This window comes from Acanthaster planci, linkage group LG02 (assembly GCF_054643075.1).
Source record: "Acanthaster planci isolate LZ-2023a linkage group LG02, COTS_SCS, whole genome shotgun sequence".
In the NCBI taxonomy this organism is placed as follows: Eukaryota; Metazoa; Echinodermata; class Asteroidea; order Valvatida; family Acanthasteridae; genus Acanthaster; species Acanthaster planci.
The window spans coordinates 8,559,610-8,572,965 of record NC_141778.1 but is presented as its reverse complement, the minus strand read 5'-3'; the positions used below and the strand labels follow the sequence as shown (position 1 = coordinate 8,572,965).

The window sequence follows — 13,356 nt, the reverse complement described above, 5'->3', positions numbered from 1 at the left end:
CATGACGTCACTGTAAACATTACAAAAGGAAAAACACAACCGAGAGTGATTTTTAAATATACTCCCCCCAAGGAAATCCTTGGAAAGTTGCATTGGATGCTCTTCAGAGACAGCTTATCACAACCTCACCATTTTATGTTATTCAATTCACTAAAAAAGGTATTCTTATTACTACATGATTATGTAAACCACTTATTAGCTCAAAATGGCGGAGGAACATCATGTATCGAAGAGAGGGTTTGGTAAGAAAGTTATTTATATTTTCAGTTACTGGACATTTTACAAATGTCCTGCTCAATAGACCTAAACTATAGCCTTGACACTTATTGGAATAGCTGCTAAATGTGGGTTATTTTGAGAGACTTTTGGACATATATTACGAAAAAGTCGTCATAATCATAAGCATTGGGAGCGATGTCCAGTCCTACATCGGATATCAGTAGTGGTTACAAGAGGGCGCTCTAACATGAAAGGACTTGAACATGTAAAAAAAAAAAATTTCCATGGACACTGAATGCTAACTATTGGGTTACGGTTTTGAAAAAAAAGTAAATTAGCCAGAAGAATTAGTCAGAAGAATTTATACTGATTCATTGACGCTGCTGCTTGAAAGCAGTTTCTGCAATATTACAGTCTCCCAGTCAGCAGAGGCGCACATCACAAAAAACTCAGGGGCTGTCCCTTTATTTGGAGAAGTCCCTTTTGGACAAAGCTATAAGTCCCCTGAAAGTGAGAATGTCTCCTTAAAAGGGGACTTTTTTCCCAAGTGGGCTTAGGTCAAAAACACCCCCATACTATTTTCAATTTTTTTCTCCCATATTTTCCATTCATACGTAGTGTATTTAGTTGTTTTTGTGAACTTTGTGCATGTCCCTTGATTAATTAAATAAAGAATCAAATTCAATGAAATTGTTTTGATGCAGTCTTTTACCAGGTCAGGGACCAAACCGCAATCTAGCGACGTCCCTAGTTTCTGCTTATGTCGCAAGTTCAAATGGCAATGACGTCATTTTTATCAGGTTACGTGATAATGATGTAATTTTCCCGCGTGATTTTGGGAAAATAACAAGATTTGAAATGCTGCCAGCCAACATGGCTGCCATTACCGTTGGAGTCTATGGCAAACTTGTTTCCGATCACTAGTTTGGAAAATTGCAACGGTAAATCAATGGAGATTTATAATGGCAGCATTTGCATGCATAAAGTAAACTTCGGCAAAGCTTCATTTTTTTCACGTAAACATTTTCATTGGCAGAGTTTGACTCGGCTGCCCACCGAATTTGACACATCCAGTGCAAGATTCGAACGAAAAAAACACCTCGATCCACTTTTATAGACGACAAATGAAAGGAAAGTTTCATTTAGATCTGGGGTAGCATGTTTCCTGTAAATTTGATCAATCAGAGGAATTTGTTTTGAAGTTTTTGGCCAATAAAGAGATCGATGTCATCTGCGAAACGTGATCTAAATATAGTACATCATAGTTGCACAAGCCAGTGGCGTAGGCATAGTCTGGCGTCGCCTCTAGTTTGTGGTTTGGTCCCTGACCTGTTTATATGCCATTGCAGACTTCTGCTTGTAATCCTAGAAGTAAATGGTAGAATTTTTTTTAAACGGCAGTCTTGGGTGGTTTCTTCTGCTGAATGCAATTAAGGCATTAACAGGATCCCCAGGGCAATATCCGTTGTCCATTTGAAAAACATTTGTCCCTATTTAGAGGGACTTTATCTCTTTCTGGGGTCTGGTTTTGTCCTTTAATAAAGGGACTTCTCCAAATACAAAGACAGTCTCCAAGTTGTGATGTGTGCCTCTACCACTAGCGGTAGTTATCACATTTCCCGATCAATATAAAGATTGCTCGCTCACTTCCTGAATTATCCTGTCCTCCTTGTTGTTTAACCTTTACTTTTTAACCTGATTCATAAAGATGTGTTTACAGTAGCTCAGAAAATCAGTGTGTGCACCATATGCCAGCAGAGGTGGATACATGAGCATTATCACAGTATCGAGAAATGGTTTCTACGGTGGCCTTTAAAGCACTTTGTTTATGAATAAATAAAGATAAACAGCATGATTTAGTTTTCAGAGAAAACAATATAACCTCATGTTGTGGTACTGTTCCATTTAACCTGTAATTGACTCCTTTTTTCCAGCCTCCTCCTTAACCCTAACACTCCTCAGTTCTCCAACAGGTGAAGGATTGAGGAGGGTTAGGGTTAAAGATGCTAAACGCTGAGAGAACGAGATGGGAACAGTTGCATTGTGTCACCTGACATTTATTAATCCCACAAGGAATGACTTCATTTGTTTCACCAGAACTTTTTATTCCAATCTTAAATGTAGCAACAACTGTGACATTCATCATATTACTTAAATTGGTGTCTGCAGATGGAATAATAAATGTACGGGTATTTCAAATTTCATTTTCTTGGTGGAACCATTCTTTTATAGATGTCTGAAACAATCGTTAAAAATGTCTGTTTTCTGAGCTCTGATTCCCTGAAAGTTATAACCATCTCATTAGACCTGACCTATTTCTTTCAAAATTAATGTTAAAAATTCCAAACATCCCTCCAAAAATTCTTGAATTTGTATGAGAAAAGCCACAAAAATTGAGACATACCGGTAAATGCGGATGTAATCATTTGCTATTGATTGTCCCGGAGGGTAAAAGTACAATTGATACATGTCTATTGTAATAGAGATTTGGGGCGCACTTTACACACATATAAAGTTTTTCAGCGCAGAAGCCCTTATTTTGACTCGGAAAAGAATGGGCACTTTTGCAGTTAAAATGTGTCTTTAGACAACTTTGACCATTTTGGAAGTGACACATGGGAACCAAGCAATGGATATCCAAGGGTAGAGCAGCGTTAGAAATAACCATTAAAGAGATAGACAGTAGGTAATGACTGACAAGGTGAAGGAAATTTTCGAATTTCGGAAAAATCACATCTTTTATTAAAAATTATCAAAACTTATGGAAACATGCAGAATTTTTCACTCTGTTTTAATAAAACTTCTCCTCACACCATAATTTATTGATTACCTGGGTGAATATTGCCAATTGGGAACTCACTGGCAATGCAAAATTTGAAATTTCTGATACCGCGAAAATAGAGTTTATATCAAGATAATATAGGTACTGAGTATATATGACTATATGTAGGTCTATGACTATTTACTAAGTGGTCATAGTTGTGTCAAGCCTGTTTACTAATCATCTCCAATATTGCATGCACACATCAATAGGAGCCATCCCCTCCTTTCACGTTTTACATTTCCCAGATTGGGAAAAATGGTCATAATGGTCAGATGGTCCTGTTTCTGTGCAAAATCAAGATTGCCTTTGGCTTTGCTCTTGTTTTACATGTCTTGAGTCTGTGACGTGCTGACCTTTTTATTCACAATCTTTCCCTCAGCTTGGCAAAATGACGACACGTATCTACGGAATGTGGAGAGGGAAGTCTTGATCCCCAAGAAGATGCGAGACAAAGCCAAGGACAGATGTGCCCAGCATGTTGACGGTACGTTTAACAAAGAAATTTTATTCTCCCCTGCCTTTAACCGTGTTCAACATGTTCAAGTATTCATTTTCTTAATCAATCTTCCTCCAATGCTAAAACTGTTTTGACTAATGTGGTTTATTTGGGCAGCATTTACCAAGTGTTGTCAGGAAAGTGGGCTAGCGATGGCAGTCAAATGCAGGAAGGAGAATAACGAATTGAGAGAATGCATCACAAAATAGTAAGCTTAGAACAATTCGGGAAATGACAGATTTCTGAGTGGCTTTGTCATCAAATCAGTGTCAAAATATTCCTAACTGCATGTTAAAAACTTAACGTTCAGCAGGCTTAATTGGCAAAATATTCTAAGATTCAGGCCTGTATGTTTGAGAAAGATACATTTATGTACATGTATCTTTCAAAGTTTTCCCCATTATTTGGAAGTGTTTTAACAAGCTATTGTATACATGTACTCAAGTCAAGATGACTGAATCACATAATGTAGTTAATAGTCTCATTTCCACCCAAAGTACCCTGAAATATTTTTCTCAGGAACGCTCAGAACGGGTCTTAACAGTAGTGTTTAATTATACATGTATCTCAAGGAAGGGAATGTTAAGGGCATTTTTTCAATGTCATCTCTTCTGCACCAGCTACAAGGATCCAGAGTTTTTCGAGATGTGCAAGCAGGAGTACTTGGCTGAGAGGGCAGAGTTCAGAGCCACCGGTGTCACTCAGAAAAAGAAAAAGCTTCTACAGGAGCAGGCAGCACAAGGGCAGCAACATGCAACATAGTCCTCAGAGTAGGCATCAAGGTCCTCAGATGGTGATGTCCTCAGACTGCAAACAACAGAACAGTGGGCTGGACTGTCAAAGTTTGGAACTCAACAGCAATTTGAAATTCCAGAGGCCACTGTCTGAAGTCATTGATATCTTCCAGGAGACTACTCATACAGTTGTATGAGTAGACTCCCATTAATATTTAGACACCAGGGGTGTGGTAGATTCAAATGCACAGTGCTCTAAATAGGTCAGCTGTTTGAGTACAGTGCTTATTCAGCTAAGCTGTACTGTTGATTCTCCTAACTTCCAAGCAGTCAGCAAGTTGTTCAAAAAATTTGAATCCTGATGTGCAAATTGATACACACATGTACATGACACTGAAGGACAGGATTGGTTGAGTCCAGTCCAGTCTGTAAGCTCGTCTGTCAATTGAGCTTCATGTCCAGCTGTGTTGGAAGTCCTGAATTCTAATCAGTCATCAGGTGATTTAAAATTGATTTTTGTTTATTCACGAATATTTACACGACTTCTAGTGCCACAGCTGTTAGTTTGAATCTAGTTGCAGCTGCATTGATTCTCCTGATTTCCAATCAGTCAGTGAGTGGTTAGAATCCTGTTGTAAATTCAAAGGACTCCTAATGTGACAGCTGTTGGAATCTAAACAAAGTGATGTTTAATGGGCTGTACTGTGGAGCCCACATATTGGTAAGCATAAAAATATTGCCTAGCCAAGTTCATTTCCTTGGAAAAGAAACCCTGAATTTCTCATGATTAATTTACATACTGAACCTTAAATCTTCCTAATGCTTCAAATCTATCTGAAGGTTTTGTAGGATTTACGTAGGGTACAGTACAGATGATTCAGGACAACTAAACTATCAAAGCAGATGCTCTTTAGCTCAATTCAGGCTGTTTCACTTGAATGTATTTTTGCATTAAAACAATGTCAAAAACAGACGACCAAGCATGTTTCTTTTCTATGGTTTTTCTGTCCCTTCTAAAGTTGGTAGAGAATACATTTCTTGATTGTACAAAATACTCAAGTCTGGTATGAGAATGAGTCTTGAATTTGAGTCCCGCCCAAGTAAACCTGTAAATACTCTTTTCTCAAACACTTTTTAACCACCTTATTTTGTATGTAAAATGTGGAATGTAGGAACAGTAGTGAGTTCTTGTTCACAGACTTGGCTATGAGTGAATTGTAAATGTCAACCTTTCATGATTAAATGTATCCAATTCTTTTGCACCTCCTGTATAGCAAAAAAAAATAAATCAGTCTGCATACATTGCTACTCTCACATCCCTCTTGTACAAGGAAAACAATATATAGTATCTATGCATGGTAGTATACAATGTCAGCCTCATGAAAACAGGAAATATGACACTCAAGCAAACGCGTAGTTTTACAAATAGCCTGTTTCAGTTTTATTGCTGTGGGTATGGTCAGATACATGTACCTGAATGAAAACTGCATATACAATCGAATTCTGTTGTTGGCAAGTTCAACTCAGCACACAGTCAGTACATATTTCAACATCGGGTTTGATTTCTAGAGAGCTTGTGTTTTGTCTCAGATATCAAATTTCAAAACGTCACTCATTTTGTATGCATTATTTTAAGTGTTTACAAACCTGTGTGTTCTGGTTACATGGCACCAATTTCCCATGTGTAAAAGCAAACTAAACCAAAATTTGTGTTGTGTACAACGTACATGTAGTTTTTTTTTTTTTGGGGGGGGGGAATATTGATACATTCATAAAGATAAAGGACTGTCACAGTGATACATGTACCCGGTATATGCATGTGCACACAAAAGTGAAACTTTTTTTGGAGGGGAACCTTCTGTTATCTTAAGTGAATTAAAAATTAATGCAGCATTGGGATCTTCTTAGGACAGTTATTGAGGCACCTGCAAATGTGTCAAATAACACTACAGTAGCACAGTGTACATGTAGTGTTAACAGTTTAGCAACAGAACATGAAGTTTGTTTGCAATACATGTGTTTGGAAATACTGTACAGTGAACATCTGAGATCATGTTGCAGCCCACAGCCAAGTTTTCTTTTGGAATTACTGCACAACTACACGTAAATTAACATTTAATAAGTTCAACATCCAATTTCTTGAATTTTAAATACTGAAAATCCATTCAAAATAAGTAAAGTGCACTGTTAATACTGAAATGCCATAAAGTTATTTGTAAAATAAATTTCAGGGATACCCCACTCAAAATAAATACCGTGTCTTCACATTGAAACCCTGTCTGTTATGTTCCATAAATAAATAAGAGAAGTTATCTGGTCTGAAAGCAGCCCTACAAAAGCAGTGAAAACATTATGAGGCACTAATCATTCTAAGGCACATTTCAAAGGCACAATAGCAAAGGCACAGAACTTTTTAAACTTACGTCAACAACTTCACAAAAACGTGTAATAAATAACAAATGTATACATGTGGAGGGCATCCCTGGAATTTGTCACAGATTTTCGCATTGTACAAGTTTCCATAAATATTTTACTTGCGCTCTCAAGACTAACAATACTAAAATATTAAGTTTTACTTCACACACATGTGCCCATCTCATCACATACGTTCACACCCAACAGCTCAAAACAAGTCCCAAGGTGACAATGGTTTCCTAGCTCTCCTATGCAGTTCCAATTTTTGATGCCCGTTTCCGTTCAATTTCTCCCCTACTACTCAAACATCACACCAGGAAAATGCCAAATCTTTGCCACGGTGCATGTGCTATGTGTTGTGGCAGCAGAACCAGTTTCGAAGTGGGGGGGATAGTTTTGAGACCATCAGGCATCAGCTATTCATAGGCTGATCCATTAAGCCCAACCGCAGTTTAAGATCTGTGATAAGTGGGAGGGGGGGGTTTCATACCCCCCGTGAAAAAAGTGGGGTGGCCCATTGCCTACCTCCTTCTGCTGCCAGTAGCTACATGTACAATTACATGGACTCGACCTGTACTTTCCTGTCTGAAAGGCAGAAATGTAGATGCATGACTAGTATCTTTTATTAAGTCTGCAAAGTGTACTGAAATCAAGTCTTTAAGCAAAAAGACGGAACAGAGTGGTCGGAGAGCCCAGGCTTCTGATTTTTAGAAAAGAAATCTGAAAATTCTTACTCACACGTACATGTGCAAAGAGACACTGAACAAAGTTCAAATCTAAGTCCTTCTGCAAATTTGGTACTTTTCTTGCATACAATGTATATGTAACTGCACCTAATCAGGCCATGTACATTTCTATTCATTCAACATACATGTACTGGGTCAACACAGCCGGAGAGCTTTAATCCATTAATCTCTGTGCATACAGGTAGGGACAGGTACCTCCCTCCTTCCTACATGCACTGTACAGTTTTCTTGATTTCAGGTCATACATGTACAGTACATGTGCTAATGGGTAAAACTGCTTTAACTTTAGGTTTACTTGAGGGCCCAGAAAAAGCTTAACTACATGTACATGTATACACGTATGTACATGTATTTGTACAGCTCAGGTGAACAGAATATCTCATGGGCACAACAAAAGCAATACTGTCTACACTATTTCCGGCCATGAATTGAAATGTCGCATTTCATGGGCTACCCACTGGTCCTGGGATGGCAACTTTGTGTCGCAGTACAGACAGACAAATGCCTTGTTAGACTTCTTCATGCGAGACTGGTCATCAAGGAAACACTGGACCTGAGGCAGGGGATCAACCTCTTGAGCCACTGGTGTGGCAGATAATGCCGAGCTCGACTGGGAATCACTCCCGGTGTCTTGCTGGATTTCTCTCTTGGTGGATGTGGTCCTGGCTCTGCTGGTTAAAAACCCAATGTTAAGTTTCAGTCTGTGGTCGCTTTTCCCAATCAAGCTTTTTTTCTTCTTTGCTCCGTTTTTCAAATCAGCACTCGAGTAGGATAGTTGCCCTTCAGCAACAGCTGGCTTACCCGGGGGAGATTTTCCAGTTTCTGTCTGGTCTTTTGTAAGCCAGTCCTGGTCTTGCTTATTATCACTGAGGATATCATAAGTGAGGGTGTCACTTGTCTCAGTATGGCTCATCAGATGCATAGCGTACTGAACCTTGAAGGGTGTGGTGAAATCGCAGGAAGGGCAGGAGTAAGTCACTGATGTTGTGTGGATGGCACAATGCACTAGAAAGTCTTCTTGCACACTGGAACTATAGGAACACTGTCCACATTGGAAAGTATCACCCTTGATGATGTGAAGAGAAACATGTTTCTTTAGTGCAAAAGGCTGCATGGTGGAAAAGGAACAGTGGGGACACTGGTGGGGCCGCTGGCCCTGGTGCATTCCCATGTGCTCTCTAAGGGACTTTGGCACTGTACAGGCAAACGGACACTCATGGCATTTAAATGGCTTCTCCCCGGTGTGGCTGCGTATGTGCACATTGAGGTGGCCCTTCTGGCTAGACTCGTAGGGGCACAGGCCACACTTGTAGGGCTTGGAGCCCGTGTGCACGGACATGTGCTGGGCCAGGTTGTGCTTACGGGCCGTCGCATAGTCACATTGGCTGCACTGGAAGCTGCGGTTGTGCCCGTACTTGCGCAGGTGCATCTGAAGCACCGAGAGGTGCTTGGAACGATAGGGGCAGCCAGGGCACTGGAAGGGCCGGTCCTGGCTATGCACCTGCAGGTGCACGCGCAGGTGGTTGCGCTGGATGGTGGAGTAGCTGCACTGTGGGCACTTGAAGGGCTTCTTGCCACTGTGGATGCGCATGTGGATTAGGATGTGTCCCCGCTGGCGGGCCCGATAGTTACACAGGTGGCAAAGGTAAGGTTTCTCCCCTGTATGGATCAGTGTGTGGTTGGACACGGCACTGTAGTACAGAGACGAGAAAGAACAGTATGGGCACTCAAACTGCATGGTCTTGGGGTTCTTGCGAATGCGGTGGGGTTGAACCTGCAGAGGCATCTTCTGGTAGAACTTCCTCACTTCGTCATCTGAGAAGCCCTCATAGTCATTCTCCTCAATGCTATCTAAGACATCTGTGATATCTATGCCACCTTCATCAACAGGCTGACAACCATCTTTATTTGTTCCCACCTCCTGAAGTCTTCCATCTCCAATCTTATTATTATTCTCCTCTTTGCAGTCAACTTGCATCACCTCTTCTTCGTTACTTATTCCACCTGATTCAGCCTCTGTTCCCCCAGTTTCTCCTTCAATTCCAATCAGTTTCTTTGGAGTAGATCGCTTAAAAGATTTCCTTGCTTTTGGAATTGAAATAGCATTTCTTGTCACACCCACAACTGTAGATGCCATCTTGAGCAGTCTGAATAGTCAACCAATAATGCTGGAAATTGAACAAAAACAGGAAATTTTCAATGTTTTAGCAATTTTATTATATCTAAATAATTTATAGTTTTGAAAATGATGGTTCAATAATTGCACACAACATCCAATCAAACATATTTTCACATGCTGAAACTGTGAAGCTTTCTAAGAAAGACAATTTTTCAGACAGCAAGCTTACATGTAGAGCATTCTAGCGGTCACAAGCTGTACATTTTGAAATACTCCTTCAGCTATTCACAGCAAAATGCAACATGCAGGCTTTATTTCCTCAGGAAAAAAAATAATGTGAAGAAGTAGAGGAAAATAGGGTAATGCAGCCTTGGGTGAAACTGTAACCCATTATATAATCTCAGAAATGACACACTACTATCAACGTTGACATTATCATGTTACTTACAATGTATATCAAATAGACAATATCAGTGCCTAGCCTCATTGGGAGCTTCAATAATATTGCAGCTACAGTTTTTTAACTGCTTTATCTTAAATAGGATTTACTAGTACAATAATTTTGAAACTATCCGGAGAAAATGATGTTGTGTAGATTACATGATGTACAGGTAGCTTATCTGTTATCAACATGTTTTTATAGAGCACTGAAGGAGACACACACAGTTTGTCCTGAATACCATTTTTTGTTATGTGAGACAGGTGCGGCACTGGGAAGAGCCAGAGGGGACCTCATCAGCAAAGACATAAGCATCAAAAGTATCTATTATTCTTGTGATGTGCCCTCCAGCTGGCATTTTGGCCCCCATTCCATCTTGATTGGGGTTTTTATTTCAGCATGTTGAAAAATTATGAGACGTGTATCCTTACAGTAATTGACCTCTGTGGAGAAGCCAATAAAATAATACAAAAACAATTAACAGGCAAAATTCCTTTCCAAAAAAATGTAAAAGTTGGATTTTGTACAAGTTTTGAAGAAAAACTTTTGTTTCAGAAAAGTTTGCTTGCAATACTTCTTGTAGTTTTATAATCATTAGTTATTCAAGTTAAGATATTACATAACAATATTTTGGCAAAACAAATTTGAGGTACATGTATGCCAACAGTTTAAAAGTTTTTCTTTCAATAAAATATTAATGGTACATGTATGTACATTACAACACTTCTATCATCAAGAGGGTCCTTACATGTAATTCTTACCACACTTAGCGTAAAACAAACCACCGATGTAAATAAATTTGCTTATTACCATGGCAAGTGTTCCTAAATATCTGTGGTACTGATCCATAAGGCAAATACAGTTATGGCTATGCACGCTTCATTTTGAGTGTTTACTTTAATACTAATGGCTTTTAAAGTTTTTATAAGGATACCATTTTTCCCCCATCTCCCCTTACTTATATACATCAAAATATCTGAATTGTGAAACAATACAAAGGGCACATACATGTACATGTATCCATGGGCAAGTTCCATCAAGGACCACAGTTAACCAGAGTTTGACTGACTCTGATCAAACACATGTTAGTCGACAATGGTTGAACTAGTCTAGTTGACTATTCACAACCAGCATACTGAGGTTAACCTCAAACCAGTAACATCGTTAAGCCATAAACCGGTTTTATTAGCACAGTGCAGAGAGGACCAGTTATAAGAAAATGCTTGAAAATCATTCTGTCACTGCATGTAGTAATCAACCATTTTCACTTTTATTTTGGCTATTTTGCCCCACCTTTTCTCCCCTTCAGCCTACCTGCTGACCACTTGACAGTGGTTCACTGGGGTCATTCACACTTCAACTTTACTGCACATGCGCCAGGTACACTGTACATGTACATCACGAACCAACCACCAGCTACATGTACTGCATATGTAACTGGTCCTTGATCAACCTTGCCTTATCTTGTTTCCCTACCTCCATGCTTATACCAGTGTTATGATACCAGCTTAAAAGAGTAATATTGTCTTAAAGGGAAAGAGTTCCATGTACAGACAACACTAAATTTCTTCAGAAAGTGATACCAGTATGATGTCCTAAAAAGTGAAATTTAGTTAAGAAAATTCCAAAGCATACATGTACTTACAAAGCATGTAGGTTTTTTTTTTCAGACTTGTCTCATGGGTCTGTGCACAGGGCCTCGAGTGTTGCTCGTATATGGAACTCTTTCCTCTTAAAGTATATTGTAATGTACAGTGTATGTTTGTGCAAGTTTTAGCAAATTAACATACACTGTGCATGTACTGTACATGTACCAGTACATGTAGACCCATGCTATTATAGCTGGCTTTTTGCAATGCTTCAGCTTTATCATGTCCCGGTCATTTAACAATTAATCCCCCCCTTCCCAGTTATCTTGAATACAGGTTGGACCAACACCCGCTCGCTTTGGTAAATGAATGCACAGTTGTGTACCACTGCCATTCCAACAGGTGCACTCTAGACGACTTGAGCTCGCTACATGTACACATGCACAATCAATAGCCAAGTTTGTTGTACTTGTAGCCAGGTAGCATACCAATCACGGCACACTACCCTTCGTTTTACTGGTAAATCATTCTCCAGCACTGACGCTTTACTGGTCATAAATGGTACGGTAAAACTTTGTCTCCTTAATGCATTCATGTACCATAGAGCAAGGAAAAGTGTAGTGCACACAGTACACATACAAGACATGTAAATGTCCACATCCGCCATTCGCGGCATCGTATTACGATAGCACCGCGCAGTGATGAAGTCGCCATTCAGACTAGCGTGGCGCTGATGCGCTTAGTACTTTAACTACATAACACATACTGTACCAGCACCAGTGCGTTCCAAAGTTTGCACTCACCGCACGAAGTTGAAGAACTTTACATTACTGCAAAGAAAGGGCGGTAAATGCCGTTAAAACGTGGCTAGGTCGTTTCACGTATTCTTAATGCAAGCAAAGTGAAGGTCGTATTTTAAGGATGTAGGCTCAAGAAATGACAGTCAATGTGCTTTCAACTTTCATGACAGCCGTTTGCACTTCCCCGTGCAGCCCGTGTATGTGGTGAATCCAGTGCATGCTACGCGCACTGCAATGCAAACAAGTTGTAAATCTGAAAGTATACATAGCGTTTGCACAAGAATCCATATGGCCTATTGTTTTCTGGCCATAACTAAATGGAGATGAGAAGTTTTGAACAATTGCTTCTTGCTATGTGGCCCAAATCAGAAAATAAACTTTCACTGGTGTGTTCATTTTTTATTGTATGTTTTAAAGATACAGGCCGACATAGCTGTGCTGGAAAAACTTGCTTATAATAGCCCGTTGAATTGTTCAGTTGGCGTTCAGTCCTATCTGGAGCAAATTTAGCCGCGGTCATATATAGATCTGCCGTGCCTGTGCACTACTCAAAGAAAGTGAAGGACCAGTTTATATTTTATTTTGTTGTATAAGATGTTTTTCTGCTGAAATGTGCATTTTATGTTTTGAAACATTTTTAAAACTTTTTTATTCCAGTGAGAACGCCATCTAGACAAACTAAAAATAAAAGAACTTGACCCCACTCAGTGCTTGGAAAAAGATTACAAATTAAGAAAACGTGGTCCTTAAACTTTTCTTGAGTAGTATATGATGCACTACGAGGTTGTATGGTTCAGCAAAGTCAATAAACTTTTCTAATAGGAGCCGCTTTTCTGATTCCGGTCATCAGACAATAAAAAAGAACGGATCAAGAAGATTCTGTTTTCAGATGTTTCAGGGGCATTAAGTACCAATTCAGTTGCCAGCCACAATAAAATTTAATCTGTGACATGACTATTTCTCAGGAGTTTTGTA

The 13,356-nt window shown here is 39.5% G+C and overlaps 2 protein-coding genes across 4 annotated transcripts; one reads left to right on the top strand and one right to left on the bottom strand.

The window, feature by feature from the left end:
- The first annotated feature begins 4 nt into the window (after window positions 1-4).
- On the top strand, window positions 5-5,246 carry LOC110979525 (COX assembly mitochondrial protein homolog). Its single transcript, XM_022235385.2, has 4 exons — window positions 5-242; window positions 3,423-3,527; window positions 3,657-3,747; window positions 4,160-5,246. The coding sequence occupies exons 1-4, from the start codon at window positions 206-208 to the stop codon at window positions 4,299-4,301; spliced, it is 375 nt and encodes a 124-aa protein (XP_022091077.1). The 5' UTR covers window positions 5-205; the 3' UTR covers window positions 4,302-5,246.
- Window positions 5,247-5,687: 441 nt separating this feature from the next.
- LOC110979522 (uncharacterized) lies at window positions 5,688-12,750 on the bottom strand. 3 transcript variants are annotated; one of them, XM_022235378.2, is made up of 2 exons: window positions 12,385-12,750; window positions 5,688-9,602 (listed from the first exon to the last, which is right to left on the bottom strand). In XM_022235378.2, exon 2 carries the CDS (start codon window positions 9,569-9,571, stop codon window positions 7,841-7,843), a length of 1,731 nt encoding a protein of 576 aa, XP_022091070.2. In that variant the 5' UTR covers window positions 9,572-9,602; window positions 12,385-12,750; the 3' UTR covers window positions 5,688-7,840. The 3 variants fall into 3 exon arrangements, with proteins under 3 accessions (XP_022091070.2, XP_022091071.2, XP_022091072.2); XM_022235379.2 differs by lacking the exon at window positions 12,385-12,750 and adding an exon at window positions 12,221-12,373; XM_022235380.2 differs by lacking the exon at window positions 12,385-12,750 and adding an exon at window positions 9,783-12,214.
- Between the last annotated feature and the right edge of the window lie 606 nt (window positions 12,751-13,356).